This window comes from Anas platyrhynchos, chromosome 3 (assembly GCF_047663525.1).
Source record: "Anas platyrhynchos isolate ZD024472 breed Pekin duck chromosome 3, IASCAAS_PekinDuck_T2T, whole genome shotgun sequence".
NCBI classification, from domain to species: Eukaryota; Metazoa; Chordata; class Aves; order Anseriformes; family Anatidae; genus Anas; species Anas platyrhynchos.
In genome coordinates this window covers 90,555,327-90,579,063 of record NC_092589.1, presented here as the reverse complement: position 1 = coordinate 90,579,063, position 23,737 = coordinate 90,555,327, and the positions used below count along the sequence as shown (strand labels likewise).

At 36.7% G+C, this 23,737-nt stretch overlaps 1 protein-coding gene across 6 annotated transcripts in view; it reads left to right on the top strand.

The window, feature by feature from the left end:
- The window catches only part of ADGRB3 (adhesion G protein-coupled receptor B3), a 473,065-nt gene extending 458,081 nt beyond the window's left edge, over positions 1-14,984 (top strand). For 4 of the 6 annotated variants that reach the window (XM_027455047.3, XM_027455043.3, XM_027455048.3 and 1 more), the window contains 3 exons: positions 5,314-5,349; positions 12,176-12,280; positions 14,169-14,984. In XM_027455047.3, coding sequence (XP_027310848.1) covers positions 5,314-5,349; positions 12,176-12,280; positions 14,169-14,357 — 330 coding nt within the window. In that variant the 3' untranslated portion in view covers positions 14,358-14,984. The remainder of the gene's footprint in view (positions 1-5,313; positions 5,350-12,175; positions 12,281-14,168) is intronic. The other 2 variants (XM_072036309.1, XM_027455045.3) reach the window with 1 other exon arrangement.
- The last annotated feature ends 8,753 nt before the right edge of the window (positions 14,985-23,737 follow it).

Below are 23,737 nucleotides of genomic sequence, written 5' to 3'. Positions count from 1 at the left end.
TTTGGTGGTATGAGTAGGTCTTAAGTTCCTCTGACTTCAGAAAATGTTGCAGCATATTCTTAGGCTGCTCTACTGGAATGGAGGTAGAATAAGGCAGAGTTAATTCTAAAAACTGAAGATGTGAAGAAAGGAAATATATTTAGCATTAGAGAGTGTAGTGCACATTTTATTTTTTATATCACAAGCAGCTATCTTAACTACAAATAACCCTTAGGAAACATATTTTCAATTGCTTGTCCATGTAAGAAATGCTACATTTGTCCCCAAAACCTTCAGAAACACAAAACAAGTATTTTTGGTCTATTGAGTAAATACATATGCAGGTTATATATATATAAAAAATGAGCAGTAAACCAGAAAAAAATGCTGGAACAGTTTTAAAATGGGATCCCTGAAGTTAAGGTTGTGCTGTGTTGAAGTGCTAAATTTGCTAGCAGATTTTCAGGTCTTAAAATTCCCACGTTAAAATGGTAATACACTCTTTTGTTAAAATATACTGCCTTATGTCCAGCTCATTTTATAAACTAATAGGCAATGTAATCTTCTATTCAGAAACCAAGGTGTTTTTTTTTTCAGTTATATACATACAAAAGACATTTTAAATCAAAACTGTCTACTCACATTCCACTTTCATATCTCTGAGGGCCAAAAGAGATTCTCCTTTAATTTTGCTCAGGGAAAAAATCCTCCCCAGGCTAAGATCTTGTATGTCAAATCTAATCTCAGAGTGAATTATAAACTGCTGATAATAAAGCTTTATATTAATGGAAACATGGTTATAGCCCTCACTATAATGTGGTATCTCTGGTTCCAATTATACTTCGCACAATGTAATATATCTTCAGGAGTATCTCATGTAATTAATCAGGTAGTGGCATAATGCAGACTAGAATAAGGAGAGAACCAGGCATTTGTCGTTTTACAGAGATGGAGAGGGATTTTATTAGTCATTTAGTGAGAGCAGCTCCTTCCTAGTGCCAGCAGATTAGTGCATGCTGCTGTATGGAAATTATTCTTCAGTGTTCTATTTTTGTCCCCCAGTGAGCAGAGTTTAAAGTTGCTCTGGAATTACGCAGAAAAACTATACGTGATTAGCACAAAGTAAAATTGATTTTAAATAAATTACTACAACAGACCTTGTTTCAAAGAGTTTCGCTTTGGTCCTGGCATGAAGGGCTCGAGAGCTTGAGATATATATATATTTTTTATTTTTTTTTACTATTTGTTTATTTATTTATTTATTTTGCTGTAATATGTATTTTATCAATCAAGATTAAAGAGTTGTAGAAATTAGAAATGGAAAAGATCATCTCCTTTCAGGTCATCTGCTCTATCAATGCAAGAACATTTTCTACAGTGTATTTCTGTAATGCACAGTCCAACCTCACTTTCAAGACTGCAGTGAAGGGGTCACACTGTTCCCTTCAGCAACTCATTTTGCAGTCACAAAAACTTTCCTTTTTACTGACAGCATTAAAAAAAAAAAAAAAAAGAGTAATAATTACAAATGTTTATATTTTTGTCACACCAGCTCTATTTAGCAGTGTTTGTATCCTTGTAAGCTTTTCAAGCAGGCTTCTGTTTGCTTCTTCCAGAGCCAATGTTTAAACAAACTGTATGACTTTTTTATTCTTTCCTCTTGATCCAGTGTATTAACGCTATAAAAGGAATTTTTGTTGCTCTACTCTGAAATTTTCCCAGCATACATACATGGTGGGCACAACGGGCACAAACTGGAACACAGGAGGCTCCCTCTGAATACTTATGTGCTGTGCAGGTGACTGAGTACTGCCACATGTTGCCCAGAGAAGTTGTGGAATCTCCCTACTTAGAGATTCGCAAAAGTTGCTTGAACATGGTTCTAGGCTCCGTGTGTTCCTTGAGCAGGGGGATTGGACCAGAAGACCTCCAGAGGTCCCTGCCAACCTTAACCATTCTGTGATTCTGTGATGATTTTGCTTCTGACAATTCAGAGCGTTAGTGAAGATATCTCATTGGAGTTGTTCAGGAAGGTCTATATACATCTCCGCCTGCTCAAATGGACACTGGACTGGTTTTTTTGTTTGATGGTTTGATTGTTTGTTTGTTTGTTTTTGTTTGTTTTTATAGCATTTTGAACTGTGCTTGGATATCCAGTTTAGTTCTTATCCATACCCCTGAATTTCAGAATTATCTCATATAACTCCCTACTGCTGAATAATTGCATGTAGCTTCAGCTTTTTAGGCAGTCCTTTTATTAGTTACCCTTTGCAGTTCTCCAGCATTAAAGCTCTTCAGTTTGGAAAACAGATGACTGTGTAGTGAATAGGGAACAATTATTCATATTTCCTATAATTTAAAAAAGGAGCATCAAATGAAATGGCAAAGAGATAAACAACATGATTTTCTTTGTCACATTATGCATATTTAAATTGTGGAATTCACTACCTTACCATATTTTGGATGTTAAAATTATGAATGAGTATAAAACATGATTAGACTAATGGAATAGTGTAAAAAAAAAAAAAAGTGTCATAACACTCAACAGAGTGAGTTCCTCACAGGGATTAATTTACAGATTAATTTACAGTTGAAGAACTAGGGAGTGGATTGCAACAGAAATATCACTGTTTACATACACTTTCCTGTAATATTCCTTAAACATCACTGCATAACCTGGTCAAATACAAAAGCTGAGATGAACCATTGATATTACCCTTTGTGGTCATTTGTTAGTTCTGTTCATTTGACTTTAATGCTCAAATGGATCTCCAGCTGATCCTTCAAAAAAATACCAACTTCCAGTCTAATTTTTATGTTGGTTAAAATCTTTCTCAATTTTACAGTTGGGTAAAACAGTCTTTTGAAAATAAACATACTGGTGTGACCAGTTCAGCAGCTCATTTGTCCTGAGAGATTTTTTTCCTTATTCTATTTCATTCAGCTTCTACCTTTCATTAATTTAAATTGCAGAATGAGCTAGATGGTTGACTAGATTTCTAAAACCATTTTATAGGTACATTTGGGAAACCCTATTTTTCTCAACCAAAGAGCCAAACCAATAAAACTTGGTTTAAGAAATATGCATATATATGTGTGTGTGTATATATATATATATATATATATATATATATATATATATATACCATCATAATTAATAGCATAGTTAAATATGTTACAGACTGTTAGATGTATTATTTTATCATGTAAAAAGTGATAAAGCTGTCCAGCTGCAAAACCTAATAATCTGGCCACAAATATTTGCACTGTCATCAAACAGACTTAAGGCAAAATACAAAGTTATCAATTTTCTAAATCACAGTATCTAGCAAACTGCATAATTCATTTCTAAATTTTCCGTGTTTTAATTTAGGATTTATAGGATTAGAATTAGGATTAGGAATTTAGGATTAATTTAGGATTCTCAGTCAGGCAGTTCAATGGTACCAAGTCTATCACTGAACTTTAGCTTAAATAATGGCTTTTTCAAGCATTATGCAAATCTGCACCTGTAAACTTCACCTTATCATCTTCTGTATGCATTTCTTCTTTTGAAATCACTGAGCCTTTACTGTGGAAGATGTACTCTAATTACGCCTTAAAAATAGATCCTTCCTCATTAGAGATACACAGATTTCTTCAGGTGTTGATTTACTGTGAAATGATGAAGGCCTATATCAAAGGTATACTTGTACCTTGGTCCTCTTAATATGAGTGAGATGTAGATACTCAGGTACCTTCAAGAATTCGGGCATAAGCTCCTCATATTTTTTCTACCTCCAAAACCATTGCTGTTTCCAAGTTTTCATGTTATTTATGTCTGCAGAATTGTTTAATTTGTTTTTAAACACTGTCTTTAAATTATGTTAGGTGAAAGCAATACTTACTAATTAAGGATAGTTTCTCCAAAATTTGCTTTTTTTTAAAAAAAAAGCAAACAAAAAAAAACTTTTTTATAGTGTTTGTTTGTTTGTTTTGTTCTCGTGCCTCACAGGTCTTTAGACATCAGCGTGTCTGAACTCTGTAGGGAGTGCTACATTTGTCTTTTTCATATTATTATAGATTGGAGCAGATCAAAATTTTACAACAAATCCTAGATGATATCACAAAGTGGTATTATGGGAGATCAAACATTTTCTGCTTTCTGCAGCTTTAGGACTTGAAATTGTTTCTTTCAATTGTTTCTTTCAATTGCAAGAAAACAAAAACGCTTACTAAACCCTTCATGTATGTTAAGCAAGATAAAAGCCAGGTTTAATGAAGTCAGTAACATTATTATTATTTACTCAGTTGATTTGATTTCTATCTCACCACAAAAATTAAGTGCATTTTGAAAAGTTTTGATCACCATGACTTAAAGCCATCCTATTCCACTACAAAGAAATTAGGGTTAAATTGTACCAGCAAGCCTTTTCTTTTCTTGAGGTATTTTTCCCTTCCTTTAACTCTCCTTCCTGACGGAGAATGTATCTTTTCTTTCCATTTACATGCTCTTTTTTTCAGCTCCTCCAATCACTGCTTTCCATATCTCTTTAGTCTATTGTAAGCCATTCATTTTCCAACCTTATTGGAAGAAGAAAAAAATATATTTTGAATCTCTTCTTTATAATATTACTATTTTATCTGATCTAATTGGACTTCATAATTGGTTTCTTTCAGAATCTGTAAAAAATTATGTGCTAAATTATTTGTGATATGTCCAAAGAATCATATTCTGTAGTATTGTATACAATTGATTACTTCAATGGTAAATAATTCTTTCTTTTTACGGGATGCTTTGAATCAGATATACCATAAATGTAAAACAAAATCATTGCTTTCTTCATCCAGATTGTCATTGCAAACAAACAAGCTGAAGCCTCTATGGAAAGTATAGATGGCTTGAGCTTGATTTTGCTATCAGTTACCCAATTGAAATCAATGGAGTTGTACCAATGTAAACCTGATGAAGGAAAGAACCAATTTCTATATATTTATACAAGCCTAAAATATGGATACATATAGATATCTAAGAAAATAAGTATTATGATAAGTTAAAAACACCACAGAAAGCATAGAAATAACTATATTTTATCTACAAATAACATATGAAACATCCCAGTGAAATGCAATCTGGTTTATTTCAGTGAAAGGAATACAGTACTGGTCTAATAAACTGTATATAAAGTCATTCATTAGTCTTAAATTGTCATAATAAAATCTACAGACTCTCACGGAATGCCTAACATATATCTGATAGAAAAACAAGAATGTTATTTAGACTCATTAATGTGATTTGATGAATAGTCCCCTTGTTAATGCAACTTTTTTTCTTTCTTTTTTACTGCTTAATAGAGAAGAAAATCACGTTATTCGGACCTTGACTTTGAAGTAAGTTTCACTGAATTACTCCTGATTATTGCAAGTATTTTCCTAAAAGCAAATATGAAGTGTTTTAGCAGACTTTAGCTTTCTGACATAGTAGATTTCATAGGATTTTTCAGTCAGTACTGTACAGAACAAGAGAAATTCATGAAAACTACTTTGGTGCAACTTGTTTGTAAAATATTCTGAGATCAAACTATCATATTGTAATATTAATCATCATGGTTTCAGATTTTAAATTCTCTGCCTCTTCATTTTCATCCTTTTCTTTTTTTTGGCTATTTATCTGCTAAAAAAGTGTGACACTTCTGTAGCACATGCCACATTGTCGCAGAAGCTTGCTTTGAGAAATTCTCGGTCATTTTTTCTATCATTTTCTTCAATACTAATTTACTGGCATATGAGTTTCACATACAAATAGTCATTATAAACATGTCAAATTTTGAATGATGATGTGCTGCAGTTGTCAAAGCTTATGGATCACATGCTGTATAAAAAATCAAGTTTATGTAAGGTTCCTTAGGTTGGATGACCATAATTTCAGACTAAAAGCCCGTTGAAGGAGTAGGTTTGACTTAGTTAATGAAAGTTGTATTCTATCTCAGTCACTATGATGAAATCTTTTAGAGTTTTGTTTATTTGATGTTTTTTTCTACTCTCTACCAGAAACAATGTAGCCATAATTTTTCAAGAGCATTTTAATAATTTATCAATTTTTATTTTTGCATAGTCTGTCTGTACATGTTATAGCTTGATATAATTCATTATCTGTGTCTCTAGAGAAGTTGAACAATCATAATATTTGCATGGAACCAACAGACATGGGACTAAACTTTAGCTTCTAGTGATCATTACATATCAACAATAACTTTAATACTTCACCCTCCTTGTTTCCATGTTCAGACAAAAGCATTCTTTATTATATGGGCTGTAAACACATACACTTTCAGTTTTCAAATGCTAGTCCATAGAGAAGCAAGACATGGAACTAGCAAAATGCTGCCAGAGAGTGATCTTAGAAGCCTTGCAATGAGAGATTTCCTTTGGTGACCTGCTTTTGCTGAAATGCTAAGCTTCCATGTCTGATTGTGTTTTGTTGATAGTTTAATATCATGATTTAATATCCTCTGTCATCTTCTCCCAGAGGTTATAGTTACCTTAGGTACTCATGTAACCTCTCAGATACAGCACCAGACAAAGATTCACACAGTAAGTTTAAAGAAAATATTTTTGGATTAGTATTTAGAAAATAACAACATGAATCAACAACAAAATTCTGATGAGCAAGTGAGCCTAAAATTAAATGCAAGCAATATGAACATTTTTTAGAATGATCTTCACTATTTCAGTCTGGACCAACCTTCTCTCTTCCAAAAGTTCCTGAAGTATCCTTAAGGAACTAGAATGATTGAGGTACCATTCACAATAGGCAATGTGGTTGTAGACTTCTTATTTTGGAAACCAAGAGAATTTAGTAGCATCCAAAGAGAATATTCCATGCTAGATAATGCCATTGAATATAGTCTTGGACATATTCATCTTACTGCTGTAGAGTTGCAGTTTGATAGCAATATATATATATACTTACCCCTCACCTTAATATAGACATTTTGAAGTAAAACCAAACCAAGCCTATTTTGGCTTCAGAAAAAAAGAAAAAAAAAAAAAAATCCTGAGGGTCACAGAGGAAACCCAAAGCTAGATGCAAACAGGCAGACCAAGTCTGTATTCAATGCCATAAAATAGTCTCCATCCCTGTTATCTCCAGATACAGGTATAGTTTTGTGAACCTTCATAGCAAACAGTAAAGAATAAAAGTCCTATGTAACACTACCCACTACCTGTTGGGTAGTGCTATAGATAACATGTCCCCAGACAAAGGAATGAAAGGAAGAAAGAAAAAAATGATATCCAACCTGGCCAACCATTATCACAGATCTGCTGCTGCTTAGAATGAAGGCTTCCTAGAACTAGACCAGATGTAACTTGTTTTTCCTTTTTAACCAGTTTGCCATTGCATCCTTAAATCATTCCTTCATGTAGAAGACAGACTATAATACAGTGGGTTTAGTCTATCGGCAGAGAGTAATACTGCTTAATAATAGTTGAATACTAGAATTTGCAAAACAGACTATATGAATTTTTAATTTAAAATGAGCATGCAACATCTTTTCAGCTCTTTCCTTGCTGTTACCAAAGATTAGTTTAGTCACGTTTTTGTATACTTCAGTATCCAAAACATGACCAAAATCCTGGTCTGGGAGTTTTGGATCCTTGCTGTGCTGCTAGCTGTGGTAATGCTAGCTAAGTGTTCACCAAGCACAATCATTATGTTCTGAATTTCCCTAAAACTGGACTGGTAGTTTTTATCATGAAGGCACAGCACTAATACTTAGCTGTCAGATCAAATAAAAGTCATTCTAATTATGTTGAGCAGAAATACAGATGCTGTGGAAATTCCCAGGAGGTCTTTATAATAGGTGTGCTCTGTCACTTACAAAAACATTCAGAAGAGTTAAATACTATTATTGACATGCTTTTTAAGATACAAGACCACAATTACCTTTAAATTCTACAAAAAGATCTGACTCTTCCATTTCCCCACCCATCCACTTCAGTCTTCCCTTTATACAATTTTATCCACTTACAATAAACAACTTTTATGCCAAATAATTCAGAAAAGTGCTTTATTACCCTGCTCTCCAGGATTCAGGTCATCTCTGGCTCTTTCTGAGCTCCATTAGGGAGACCAAGGATACAGAAAAGTGGGAATACCAGAATGTCTTTTCTTTCCACAGAGCAGCAGAATCCTACCAGAAATAATGTTGAATTGATATTTGATTGCTGGAACTGCATTCTTTCAGAATTTTATCCACAATAGCCATTCATTATAACAATATTACAAACTCACCCAAAAATTTAGAATCTTTCTCTTACTAATCTGAAGACATCTCTACAACACAAAGGCAAAAAAAAAAAAAAAAAAAAAAAAAAATCATGCCTGCAGGGAAAAATCCTTTCCCATTCCTAAGTCTGGCAACAGATCAGACCTATAACATCTTGAAAACACAGCATGCTTCCATTGTAGGGCTGGGAAGGCATTTCCCCATCTGTTCTTTTCACCTAGCTGTTTCATGCAAAACTTGAGCATTTTTACCTGTAACAATGCAGAAAATCTCCAAGACAAATTGAATGACATTATTATTATTATTATTATTATTCATAAGATTGGCCATGAATCTTTATCAGAATATTTGTCCTTGAGCTAGAGTTCAGCTGAAATCTTATCATAAATAAAAAAAAAAAAAAAAAATGAACTGGGTATAGAATTATGTCTGAAGTCCTTCTCATTTTGATCATATCCACCCACAGTGCTCTTCTGAGGGTAGGTGCTGAGTGTAAGGCTTGGCCTTTTCAAAATTCAACCTTGATGTTATTTGTGAGTGGAGTAGAAATGTGAAAGGGGTATCAGTTCAACCTGTCCTGCTTCAGGGGTGAGGGGCACGAGGGTTACAGTGCCTGGTTGACAGCCAGCTGAATATGAGCCAGCCACATGCCCTGGTAGCCAAGAAGGCCAATGGCATCTTGGCTTGTATCAGAAATTGTGTGTCCAGCAGGACTAAGGAAGTGATGATCCGTCTGTACTTGGCACTGGTAAGACCACACCTCAAATACTGTGTTCAGTTTTGGGCCCCTCACTATAAGATGAATACTGAGTTGCTCAGGTGTGTGCAGAGAAGAGAATGAAGCTAGAGAAGGGATATATGAGGAGCAGCTGAGGGAACTGAGGCTGTTTGGCCTGGAGAACAGGAGGCTCAAGGGAGATCTCATTACTGTCTACAGCTACCTGAAAGAAGTTTGCACTGAGGAAGATGTTGGTCTCTTTTTCAAGTGGCAAGTGATTAGACACAAAGAAATGGCTTGAAGTTGCATCACAGGAGGTTTAGATTAGATATCAGGAAGAATGTATTCACAGAAAAGGTGGTTAGGTATTGGAACAGGCTGCCCAGAGAGGTGGTAGAGTCTCCTTCCCTGTAGGTATTTCAGAGATGTGTGGATGTGGTGCTTAGGTATGTGATTTAGCAGTGGACTTGTTAAGTGGATGGTTGGATTTGATCATCTTGAAGGTCTTTTCGAAACTAAATGCTTCCACGATTCTGAGGTGAGTAAGTCTTTAGACTGGTGGCTAACTCAGTTATTTCTGGTATGGAATGCAGTATGACTGGGCAAATCCACAACTGTACCTAAAGGAGGTGTACTTTCTAAAGGCAGCATCAGAGACTCCTCTTTCATCCTGTTCAGGTCCTTATGCTACTGCAATCATCCTAGTATATATTGGTCAAGATTTTCAGCTCTGTGTTGTATTCTAAGACTGATAAAACTGTGTTTTCTACATTGGCAATTTAATAGAGAGAACAGATTAAACCCCCACAAATACTTTATGGGTTATTTTCTCATAAAAGAGAATTGTCCAACAGAGCACATTTTCTAGAGAACAGATAAGATGCTGAATTCTAAGAAGGAATAAAATAATTTTAAAAGGGTAGAAATGGAGAGCTAATGTTGGAAGTTTAAGTTTCTGTACCTCGCTGACAGTTCAGATCGTTCTTTCTAAGCAGTGAGGAGGATAGGGTTGTCAGTGGGTAGAAATTATGGAATGGAAGAGAGGCAAACACAAAGCAACTAAAAGATCCATATGTACATGTGCATACCAGTTACTCTGCTATTAAGAATAAAATTTAAAGCCTTTTCTCTGGCAGACTTCCCACTGCAAGCGTTTAATTTCTCCTCCCACCTGCTTCTCCTCAGGAATAATGTAATGAACTGAGTAAGACATTTGCATTATTCATATTTGCTATTTAACTAAATTCTTGGGTACACGATTCAGAAAACTATCAGAAAGTAGCATTCTCTGTATTTCTAGCCTTCTATTAAAAAGTTTCCAGCTGGAGACATTTGTTTCACAGTCATATGCTATTTTCTGCATTTAGAGCCAGTTTTTTAATACATGAAATCTGTTTTATTCCCTGCAGCATGTCTCCTTACTTCATCCAATAATAATCTTTGAGGCAGAACCTTTCTTTTTAAAATTCTATGTATATGAAATTTGTTAAATATTCCTGTCTGCCATAACAGTAACAGCTTAAAAGAATCCCTAGGAAGTCACTTAAGTGAAACTTCCTTAATAAATTTAGATCAGCTATCTCTAGTTAAATTATGTTTTGCAAGGAGTTCCTCATGGAATCCTGCAAAATTATTTCCCTTTTCACCCCACAACTCATGTTAAGTTAATAGGTCTTTAATTGCTTGCTATAGCTCATGTCTCTTTTGTGAATAATGTTGCCAATTTCCTGTTCTCAGAAGTGAAACCAGTTCTCAATCTATGGTGTGGCTATATTAAGGTTAATATGGTCATTACAGCATAGCGGTAGGAATGCACGGCCAAGAGAGCAGCAACATTTCATGAAATTTATAAATACCGAATGCAAATGAAAGATAAACAAGTGAAAATTGGAATTGGTAAAATATTATTTGAACGTCAGCCACTGCAGCTCCATTTTTAAAGATATTAACTCAGATTTGTTGGAAGTGTTACTTGCTGGGGAGGGTCACACTCAGGCACTGCATATATAAGTTTGTGGGGCTTGTCATGTACACTGCCAGGGAAAATCAGGCTTGACAATTAATGGACATATGTAGAGGCTGATGACCTGCACCGTTTCTGTGAACATTACTGGCTGGTGACCTGCACCGTTTCTGTGAACATTACTGGCTGCTGCCCTGGCTGCAACTCAAGTTCAAGCAGCTACAGAAGCTTAAGAAAAGGCAAGCTGGGCCCATCTGCTGTTGGACCGAGGTGAAGCATCCTCAGCCCTTCCTGTCTCCTGTCCACCTACAGTACTGAACCACAAGATTGGCCAAACAGTAAGCAGCCTTTGGCTTTGCTCTGGAGGCTGGTCTGAATCCATACCTGATAGTGAACTTATCTGGAAACAACACAGATGGTATGCATGACAGTATAGGCCTGAAAATAGGTTTCACTCTTTGTGTAGCTGCCAATGCACATACATGCCCTGAGGGCTCCTCCAACTGTGGGGTCTGTTTGGGGTCTCCACCTCTTACACAGAAGTGCCATATAATTAGATTTTGTGGAAGAATGCCATGTGCATTGGCTAGAGGGGGGGTAGTTTTCAATTGCTCTGTCCATAAAATAGCAAAGCCATTAGAGTTGAGAAATTTTGCACATTATCTTACCATGTATTCCATTTCAACTGCATTTTGTGATTATCTAAATGACAAGATGTCTGATTAAAAAGACAACATTTTGGCCTTTTTCCTTTTAGTCCTGGAATCTTGAGTTTGGTGTTCCCATAAAAATTATTCTTAAAAGTGCTGATACAAACTGCTGTTGCATTCCTCTAGAAATTAAAATGCTAGTATCCAAGCTGAAAACAGAAATTCTAGAAAATATTCCTAATGTGCAAAAGATAAAGTTCCTTCTGAGATACTGCCAAAGTTCCTTCTGAGAAACTGACGTTGCTTTCAAAATTCTTTCAGGCTAGCACAAAAAGTGTGTTCCTTGATTTCAGCAGTTCAATAGATGTGGGGTTAAAAAAGTCCTTTGTTTACAGGAAGTGCATTAAACAGAGCAGAGAGAAGACAGGGCAATTCACTTCCATTGATCAAGTCTATAGGGAAAAGATGGCCCTGCCAAATTCAATTTACTTTATTATGCTGGGGGAAATAATGGTTCTCTTAAAAAAAGCCCAGATTCAATTATAAATAAAAGCAATTTTGTTCCTTTTTTTTTTTTTTTTTTTTTTTTTGGCAGAAGGTCATGCATACAAGAAAAAGGCACATGGAATTGTTTCAAGAATTAAATCAGAAATTCCAGACACTGGACAGATTTCGGGATGTACCAAAATCAGGCAGCATGGTAAGTTTTCCTTCTTGGCTATTTAAAATATGTTGGATCCCTAACAATAACAATGAAATTGGAGTTCTTTGAATTCAGTGTTATTTCCTGAGACCTCATTTTGTGCTGCTTTTACATAGCCTCAGAAATGAGAACCAAAGACATTTTCAATAATCTAACCTATGATGGTATTCATCAGATTGTACAACTAGACAATAACTAAGTCACTGATATAATTGTAGATGACAATTAATTGAACTATAGGGAATACATTTAAAATATATATGTGTCTACTAAATCTAAAGGACTATATAGAGAAAGCATCTCACTAATAAAATTTAGCCAACAGGGCTTTTCCTCTAGCTAGGAAAACAGATATTAAATTAGTTACTGCAAATAAGTCCAACTAGATTTACCTATACATAAGAGGGTCCAGAAGGCACACAGGGTCTCTGTAATCTTCTGTCTTTTCCATAATAGGCTTATAAATATTTAGCATTGGAAAAGCAAAAATTAAATCATCTTGAATTGACACTGCTATAATCATAATTCAAATTTATAAACACACACTCTTACACACATAACGCCCTGACTACATCTGATAATGAGAGCAAGGAAATAGTTGATTCTGCATAATTAAAACAGCTAATTTAGTGTGACATATTTGTTAGCAGTAATATTATGATTAGTAATAATTTTCTATATAACTTTATAATCTGAAAATTGCATATTAATTGAAACTGAGCTAGAATCATATTATTATACAGCATTTTATGAAGAGTTGCTCTCAGACATGAAGATATTAAGTAGATGTGAGGTCAATGGGTTTACATCATTCTAAACAACAGAAGTTTGGCCTAGATTCTTTCAGGAATCTTTATCTGTGATTTATGTTATTTTGCACCCAATTCTCACCCACTCCCCCATTTGATATTTGCTGGAACATGAAGTTTGCATTCACCCCCTATTTGAAATCTGCTGTCCATGTAAGGCTTGAATTCATTCAAAATCTCAAAGGGGTTTTCTGTGGATGAGCTGCATTGACTGCTCATGTCAGTGCAAAGTTCTTGAAGTGTCTGCTAATAAAAGCTGCCTAGAGGAATGGTCTATCTGTAATGCAGTCGGAGAATGATCCAGGTACCTACATGTCAGCATCTCAGGCTATTTTACGCAGCCTCAGGTATATTAATCTACAGCAATCTATGCAGTGATGACATAGGACACACACCTCTCTGGCAAGATAGTGGGAGATCCAACAGGATATCCAAAGGCACCTAAAATGGTGTGAAAATGTTAGGTTTAGGCAACTAACAGCAGAAATCACTAATGAACTTGGTCTCACTCCATAACGACTTTTACCCTGTAAAACTTCACATTCCAAAAGAATTCAAGGACAGTAGAAAATAAGGCGCTTTCAGCTTGCTAATCCTAATATACCTGAGCTGTGAATCAAGGTGGCTATCACATTCTTGAGGAGCAGGATTCTTATGTTCTGTCATGTGTCTGCCCCAATTCTATTCTGAAATGGCAATCTCTGTTTCAAAACACTCCGTATTTTAGACAGCAAGACTCCTCTATTAACTTCACTTCTCTTTTTGCACTTTTCAACACAACCACAGCTACAATGCTGGCTGTTGTTACTGGATCATTTGGCCATTCCTCACTTAGATTGTTTCTTGCGAAAGACGGCTTAGCTGGCAGCTCAGGTGAGGAGCCTGCCAAAGAGTTGACTGCTCGCAGAGAAAGACAGTCACAATGGCGCTGAGCGCATGCCAGCCTAGCTCCCTGCAAAGCCATTCCCTCTCCCTGACTCCTGCATCTCATGAGAGCACATTAGTGATCAGCCTTATAAACAGAAAACACATTATTTCATCCTCATTTTTATTGTTCTTTCTTCTCTGCTCTTCAGGAGAACTCAGCGCAGAACAAGGCTCCATGGGACAGTTTCAAAACCACAGGCGAATATCAACACTATACAACGATAAACGTATTAGACACAGAGGCAAAAGATGCTTTAGAACTAAGACCAGCAGAATGGGAGAAATGTCTGAACTTGCCTTTAGATGTGCAAGAAGGTGATTTTCAAACAGAAGTTTAACAAAAAGAAAAACAAACTGAACAAGAGAAAAACAAACAAAAATAATTAATTGCACTGACAATAAAGAGACTTTGGGAATCCTGACGCTCCTGTCTGAACATTGTGACTACTTTATGTCAGGCTCTTCCTGTGCCAAATGTCAGTGTTTTTTTTCATACAGTTTATTCCCACTAGTATGGCTAGTGGAGAACCAGGTGTACAATTCTTACCATCGTGTGTTGTAAGTACCCGTGGAATGGATTTGTAAGGTAATCTTTATAGATAAACCTCAAGCAACGATTCATGTTGTAACAGCTTCATTTGGTTTAGTTTTCAAAAAACTTCACCATGAAGCACAATGTATATATTTATGCAGTTTTTAAAGTTTATAACAGTCTGTTTGGCCATTACTACACTTTTTACTTTATAATATAAAAGCAAAGTTTTTGTCATTAAATGAATGTCTGTTGAGCTACATTCTTCATTGCTTTAAATGCAATAAAGTAATAATCTCACTTTTATATGAATAATATATTTCACATCTTTATTATTGCAGTTTTCTCTGGAAAGCTCAGAGTAGCTTTCTCTGCTGCAGCTGTGTATAAAATATTTAAAATGTTGTATGGTGTAAATAAACCTTTGTCTACATATCAGTTTCCTAGTGCATTTTATTCTGTATATGTTGATCTTAAATTTGCATATTTATAAAGTTTTCTTTAATAACACGCATACTGAATATGTATGGAGTTTTCATAGTATATTGTTCTAACTCCTGCAAGAAGTTTCTCAAGTGTATTAGTAGGTTTGTATAGCCATTCTGCATTTTCTTAGGATAACTTTTGTGACAATGTACCATATAAATTGGACTTGTCAGAGTACTATCACAATTGTTCTATTTTATAACTATTTTCTCTTGTTGCAGAAAGACAACTAATGGAAAATAAGGACAGCACCCCAAGAAAATGTTGATTTAGAATCATTAAATTTTGTGCATGTTCTTGTTGCTGTATAACAACAAGACTTTAAAGATAAAAAAAAATTGAAGTATTTTTGACAAAAACGAATGGAGTCTGTTTCATATTAAAAATCAAGAGCACAGCATGAATTATGTTGCAAATACAAGTTAATTAGGAATAGAAAGAAAGACTAAATCCCCTTTTCCATGCTTAAAACTGAAAGCAAATCCTTGAAACCTCTCCTAATCTACAACATAGCTGGGGGAGGGAGATGGCATCTCAAACCTCTAGGTGCTAAATTTGTAGAAATTTTGTTTACCGAAAGTATTTTAGTTCGTGCTGTACTGAACTGAATGTGCCACAGCCTACTAGCTGGAGAGCTCTTCTGAGAGGAAGAAAGCATGCTCACTGGTCTGTTTAGCAAGGAGACTAAAATACAGACTTGTTAGAGAGAACTTTACCCAGAGCTTTGACAGATGGAGGTCATCATCCATCAGTTAAAAGGAACGCAGCAGATCATCTTTGGGAAAGCATTCTATTCACTGAACACTAAAAGAAAGGAGGTGTTTTCTCCAGGCCATAGTAAGGTGCTTAATTCATGAGAAGAAGCCTGACTTTGCCTATTCCATATGAGCATCTCAAGCAAAGTGCAGACTTAATCTAAGACTTCAACATCTAAATTTTTGCATGAATACAAAATAACTAGCCTCCAACCTAGTACCAAGTCCTCTACCTACCCAATTTATACGCCCATGGATTAGACATTGTAGTACTCAATTCTGCAATACATCAGTCAATCAGAATTGTCTGTCTATGAAGAAGCTGATGCAGCCTATGGGCACCATGCTGCTGAGAGATGATATTGCAACGAAAACAGTAACTGAGATAATTTATATAAGCTTTAGACCAGCAAACTCTTGTTCCAATAGCAGTCTAGTTACAGCAGCAGAAAGCTTAGGGTAGGTTGCAAACTTACCCAGGAAACATGACAAATCAGTCTATACTCAACACTCTGCTGACCCAATTGTGCTGTTATTAATAACCTAGCTGATTCAGGTTTAACATTAGCCTGAGTATTTATGCACCACACAGCAGTCACAGATGTGCTTTCAGCATATCAGCAGCAGTTCCGTGCCTCTTTATTCATTCTTTATTCAGATCTTAAGATGCAGTGCCCAGAAAGTCCTAGGGATTTTTATTTTCCTATATATTTATTATTCAGAAATATTAAGAACATGCTGAAACCCACTGTATTTACCTACTGATTTTATTGTTTCATATCAAAGCAGAGTTTGTCTTCCACAGGCAATCTGCCACATACTTATGGCTTGCTTCTCATTGTCTCTGGAATGGTGCAAGTCAGGCTGAGCCCAGCACAGAGAGTACAAACCTGTATGCACCAGCTACACAGCTGTAGCTATGTAGCTACGTAGCATAGTGTTGTTAGAGCACTGATGAGATATTTGGCATTATACTACATCCACATAAAAATGTAGAAAGTCAGAATTCCCTATATTACAGTGGATGCAGAGATGATGGGGGGCTCTGCATTTTCCTGCCAGGGTAGGCTGGTACCATTCACAGTGCCCAGTCCTATCCCAGCTGGCCTCTAGTTGCAGTTCCTGCAAGGTTCAGGGGTATGAAGGCTCAGCTACCCAATGTTACTGCAACTGGAACAAGACTATATCAAGGAAATTGAACTCAGCCTAGAGTTTACCTTGGTTCAATTTAAAATACATATTCCCTGGAAGTATGTAGAAAAAAATAAATAAATACTTTTTTTTTTTTTTTTGAGGAAAGGCCTCATTTTCTCAATAGTTTAAATACACTTTAGTAACCATGTAAGACAATATATAGTTCCTCTGTCTCTGTTCTCCTCCTACATATAAATTGGGAAGGATATTTTTCTGGCAAGTCAATGCTCAGCAAAATATGGACTTCTTCCCTGGAGTTTTTTAGTACAAGGAAGCAGCGCACACAGGAATTTCTAGCTGAGCAGCCATAGATCAGTCATAGTTCAAGATACCCACAACTTCAGAGCCAAGGCTGTGTAAAGGAGTTTTGTGTTGCTGGCATAAAAGTGCTAACAAAGTTATTTGCTACATGGATCCTTGCCAAAGTGATGTTATTTAACCCAGAATTTTCTGAGGAGATAAACTAGTCATTACTGAACTTCAGCTCATACTCTGCAACACCCGTTGGAGGGAAGAAGGAAAGAGAGACTAAATGCTGTGACAAGGGAGGAGAGGTAGAATAGCAGTGTTGCCATACACCTTTGGAGTGCTATGGGCTGAATATTGCTGTGATTTTAACAAATCCTTATGCTGAAGATTTAGAAAAAAGCTGTAAAAAAAGGCACAAACAGGCAAGGAGTGTTTCCATTACATTTACTACTGGGTCTGAATTTCTTTATAGTCAGTGAAACAGCGCGCTTCTCTGAGAAATGGGACGTTGACACTCCTCCTATAAGAGCATAAGCCATAAAACACCTTACAATGTCTTACACTGCATTCAGCTGGGGTAGTTTCTTTAAAAAAACAAACAAGCAAACAGAAAACCCCAAACCCTCAGCTGTGAAGGTAAAATGTGCTCTGATATTTTGGCTTGTCTCCATTTCCCATAGTTGCTAAGCAATGCTGTACTTAGGGACCAGATTTAACAAAAGGTCTACTTCCCGCGTGTAAGCAGGCATCCATCTGTCACAGCATCAGCAGTGTGCTTTCCATTGGGTTATGCAAAAGTATATAGAAATCTCTTGTTAACAATCAGCAGATGGAGACACTGTGTATAGATAGGAGACTTTCAGTTCTTCGGGCACTAGCTCAAAGCTATACTTTCTCTCTGATTCCGGATAAGACATAAGAACCAGTTTGCGTGGCAAATGTTAGCTTTCTCTCTCCAAAAGCATTATACAGCTCTCATGTGTGGTTAAGCACACTCATGTGCTGTTAGTAAACAGAGCAATATTCAGTTGAATATGTGTTTGAGGAGCTGTGCCTGGTGTCAAAGTGCAGATGGTGCAAAGAGGATTTGTTTCAAGACAGGTCTTATCCAGTGCAATGTTGTACATCTTTCTTTGCAAGGAAAACAACAGAGGCCTCATTAAGAATCAGCAAAAATCAACTGCTGAGAAAACAGGCATGACTACTAACCCTAGCATTCACACTGAAATATTCTGTCTGTTAATTACAATTGCAATATAAAGAAAGAGACATTTATCTGGTTTGGACAAAGCTGTCTCTTGGATGCATTGGATCATCCAGTGGCAATGAGAAACTCAGACTAAGTATGTGCTACTGTAGTACTTATCTTGATCATTCTGAACTCATTTACACCTCATTGTTTCTGATAAGGAAGAGTTAATAGCTTTTACCAATTCAACTTCCTCCCTTTACTATATAGACTTCTGCTACAGGCCCCACAAGTTACCTCTTTTTCAGGATTATGACCCCTAGTTCAGTCAGTACTCTCATGGAGCTTCTCACTGATTTCTATCATCTTAGTCTCCTTTTCCAGGTGTGCTGAAGTTCTTAAATAATTCTCAGTAAATCCTGAGCTCATTCAAGTATCCTGTTTGATCCCTGCTGAAAAAGGAAAAACTCAGACAGAAAGATTCTAAGTTGTCTTTTCATTCAATAGGAAAATAAATAAATAAATACACAAAAATAAATAAAATATTAAAATAAATAAAGACAGAAATACCTGAATTTTATTTTATTTTATTTTATTTTATCTTTTTTTAATCTAGCTACTGTTTAATGGAAAATGCATGACCATTTCTTTCAGCAAGAAATGGGCATCAGGCAGCTTCTCCTAAGTAATCCTCCTAACCTATGGATTTTAGAAGCTTATTTTCTGCTGCTGCTTCTCTCTGGTCCTGTGAATGTAGAGCCTTTGTTTCTTAAGTAGTGCTGCTTCAGCAAGACTCACAGAGTTACCTACAGCCTGCTGGCTGAGTTTTACAGTCAGAAAGTGAAGAATAACTATGTGAATCCTTGCAGATGGCATTGTAATTGTTTCATATGTTCTGAAAAAGTGCTGAATTCTGAGCTTTTTCACAGTTTTTGTATCACCCCTTCCTCCAGCTGTGTGTTCAAAGAGTGATGTCCTTTCAGTTGCTGACTCTCTTTTTCAAAACTTACAATGGTCTCTTCAGACACAAAAAGGGTTAGGAACTGTTCATGACTGTTCATCTCTGTGGCTGAGAGTTGAACAGCTACACCTCAAGAGATCTGGAATTTAAGAAATGGATCTCAGAGATGCCTACTTCTTTGCATGCATTTTATACGAAGACAATGTGTCTTCTTCGAGCTTAGGAAACAAGCACATAAATCTTATGTGATGTAATGCTGACCATCTAAGAAGTCTGTGTCCCTTTGTGGATCAAACCTTTAGGAGTTTAAATAGCTCCCAAAATCTGTTTCTCTGGATCCAGTTTGAAAAACAGCTACAAGATAGTATTTTTTCCCATCATTAATTCAATGATTTATCACAATATGTTCCTGGGCTGTTAACTCAGGAAACTGCAAAAGGTGATGCCTAAAGGACCTCGTGGTATAAAAAAAGAAATTAGAAATGATTAGTATGTTCAATTTCTTATTTGGTGTCTTCTTGGACCTAACTACTTTATTTCCTGCTCTTCTCAAGAACAACGTTTTAGGAAAAATATTTTTAGAGCTCTGTTTTTAGTAATTAGGTTTTTAAATCAAGCAAAAGATAGCTATGGCTTCTAAAGACAGATAGGCAGAATCCATCCTATTTAATTTAGAAGTCTACCTAAAACATGGTCTTGCCAATATTTCAAGCAATGGATTCTGGCAGGGCAATCTAATTCTGCCCATCATAGCTGCCTAGGTTCTTTCTATAAAGTAAAGAAAAAGGGAGGAACCTGTGAAGTCCAGCTAGATTCATCCAGCTCTCTACATTTAGCACTAACATCTTTGCATTGATTGCACAGAGAATTTAAAAGCCTCCTGAGGCCCGTGAAATTATTCTAAATTAGGCACCTGATTTAGCTAGATTTAGTCATCAACTTGTGAACTAACATCTAAACTCCTATTATAATCAGTGGAGAACAGGTCAATACAGTCAATGGAATGTAAAGACCACTACAGCTTACCTGTTATTAGAGATGGGATTTGTTTACTTTGAGATGCCCTAGGGCATTTGAAATATTTTCATGGGGATTGCAGATATGAAAGATAATTTAAGGGGGACCTGCATGCTTCTGGTCCAAGGAGGACCCTACACTGCACCTGGTACTAGACTTTCACATTAGGATAGGTGAATGCAGCTCCAAAAGATTTTCTGACTTGCTTCAGGATATCTAGCCTCCATCTTCCACTCTAGAGTTGCATTGTGTTATAAGTCTAATGTCACATTTGCCAACTTCATACAAATGTCATAGGTACTCTTACTATCACACATAGACCCATTACTCAGAATCCACTTTGCCTGCCCTTCTTCAGAACATTTACATCTGTTCATGTACAGGTCTCATTTTCTGTATAATATTTCTATATATATCATTTTGACGGTTAGACCTCCACATCCTTGTCCTGGTTTCAGTTAGGATAGAGTTCATGTGGATTATCTAGGTTCTCATCCTCCTGAGAGGTAAAGAAGATGCGGAACCAAACAGCCTGAGATGTCAAGTATCAGTAAAATTGGAAAAAAACACGTGCTGGAAGATCATATACTAGTCAGACAGGCATGCAGAAGTCATGGAGCCTGGAAATTTACATTGTTATGCTTGGAGCTAGTATTGTATTTCAGCCACAACTGTAGATGTAGAATATTCTTGACGTAGTAACCTGGCATGTAGTCTTACCTTCTCATTCAAAGAGCTTCTCCTAACTATTAGGCAATGGTCAAGTTATCCCTTTTTTGTTTCCCTCCGACCCTTTGACACATATTTCTGAGTACACAAAGACCAAACTTGAACAAAGAGGATAAGTAATATTGCCGGTGATACTCTCTGTTCCCTTAACTTTTAGCCTTTTCCTGAAATATAGATGGTGATGGTTCAAATCTTGATCAGATTAGTAGGATGGGGAAGCTCTCCAGTTTCCTCATAATTATCTGTTCAGCACATAATTATGCAAAGAAGGAAAGACATTCACACCCTCAGAGCAGAAAGAGTCAGCAGTAGTCTGTGGGTAGACTCAAGCCAGTCTAAGAATACTATTTTTGTCACAAAAACTTTAGAATAGTCTGCCAAATGTACCCTTAAATTAATCTGGGCTTGGGATACCACAAAAAAAATAAAATAAAATAATCAGCTCTTAAGGCAGATCACACAGAAATAGCAAAGATAACCTGGTATACCATAAATTGAACAAACTTAACATTAGAAAGGAGGAAAATGAGTTCTGGTTTATAGCTTAACCCTAACTTATGTAAATGAAGTAAATATCTCCAATGAAGAAAGGCTGACAGAGCTGGGGATGTTCAGCCTAAAGAAGAGAAGGCTCCGGGGGGACCTCAGTGCAACTTTTCAGTACTTAAAGGAGGCTTATAAAAAAGATGGAGAAAAACTTTTTACTCAATCAGTTAATGATAGGACAAGGGGGAATGGTCTTAAAGTAAAAGAAGGGAGATTTATATTAGAGGTTAGGAGGAAATTCTTCACTTAGAGAGTGATGAAACAGTGGAACAGGTTGCCCGGAGAAGTTGTGGATGCCCCATCCCTGGAGGTGTTCAAAACCAGGTTAGATGAGGCCCTGGGCAATCTGATCCAGTGGGTGTACACTAAAGTTCCTGTCTGAATATATCAACATATTGCTCCAGTTTGGTGCCATCTACAAACCTGATGAGATTGCACTGCATCATTTCAAGTTGTGTCAGGGAAGGTTTAGGTTGGATATTCGGAAAAAAAAAATCTTCACTGAAAGGGCTGTGAGTCATTGAAACAGGCTGGCCAGGGAAGTAGCTGAGTCACCATCCCTGAGGGTCTGTAAAAGTTATGTAGGTGTGGTGCATAGGGACATGGTTTAGTGGTAGACTTGGTGGTGCTAGGGTAGTGGTTGGTCATGATCTTAGAGGTCTTTTCCAACCTAAATGATTCTATGATTGCATCTTTGACAAAGATATTAAACTGGACAGGTCTCAGGAGACATCTGTAGTACTGCACTTATTACCTGCCTCCAAACCCACTAACCACAACCCTCTGAGACCAACCATACAGTCAGCTCTGGGGCCCCCACTGCAAGAGAGACATGGACCTATTAAAGCAGGTACAGAAAAGGGTCACAAAAATGATCAGAAGCCTGGAGCACCTCTCCTATGAAGAGGCTGGGAGAACTGAGGTTGTTTAGCCTAGAGAAGAGGAGGTTCCAGGCGGAACTTGTTGCAGCCTTCCAATACATACAGAGGATTTACAACAAAGATGGAAAGATATTCTTTATCAGGGTATGCAGTCATAGCACTAGGGGCAGACGTCCCCTCCCTGGAAGTGTTCAAGGCCAGGTTGGAAGCGGCTTTGAGCAACCTGTTCTAAAGTGAGCTGCCCCTGCCCATGGCAGGAGGGTTGGAACTGGATGATCTTTAAGGTTCCTTCCAACCCAATCCATTCTGTAGTTCTATGAATTTTTTTTACTCATCTGATTTTCTATCCATCCCATTCCATCCCACTCAAATCCTAACTTGAATATAATCATTCCGACTTAACCAAGAACTACATAGGCTGTGCAGATTTCACACCTTCAAATCATTTCAGTTCTGCAAGGATGGATCTCCTTGCTAATATTTGAAATTTAACAGTTTACATCTCACAAACTGCTTGATGACCTTTTCCACAGAATAAGCAAAAATATTGAGAAAGGGAGATTATTTGAGGAAACCTGTCTGAATGCATTTCGGGTAATTAAGCAGTTGTTGCCACACCAACTGCAGTATCAGGAAATGCTTGTCAACTTGTGTCCACATTTGACTTTATCACACACAAAGACAACAGAACATATTTACCTTTCCTTAATGACTCTGTTTTGACCACTTGTGACTTATGCTGTGACTTACATATTGATTTTAGTCTTTAATAGGGTAAATATTGATAGTTACAACTTTTATCAAACTTCCAGGTTGCCTTTCTACATAAGCTTTATGACCCGTAGCTAGATTACTGTGATACTCACAGCTCTTGAAGAGCTGTAGGCTGCTGCCATCCTATACTCAATTTCCAGATGGAATATAGATTAAGCCAAAGGTGAGTTCAGGAGGAATCTGTTGGTGTGTCCTCTCACCACCAGCTCTAAATTCTTGTCTTCAGTGCAGGGACATCCCTAATGTCATCTCCTTCTACCTCTGCAGGCCTGTTGAGAAGTCAGGCACTGCGTAATTCCCTGTCGTCAGAGAACAGAAAAACTCAGCCCTAACACACTGTCATTGTACACCCTCTTCTTCTGAACCTGAAAGGAAAATGACCAAATACCATTCATGCAGTCTAGC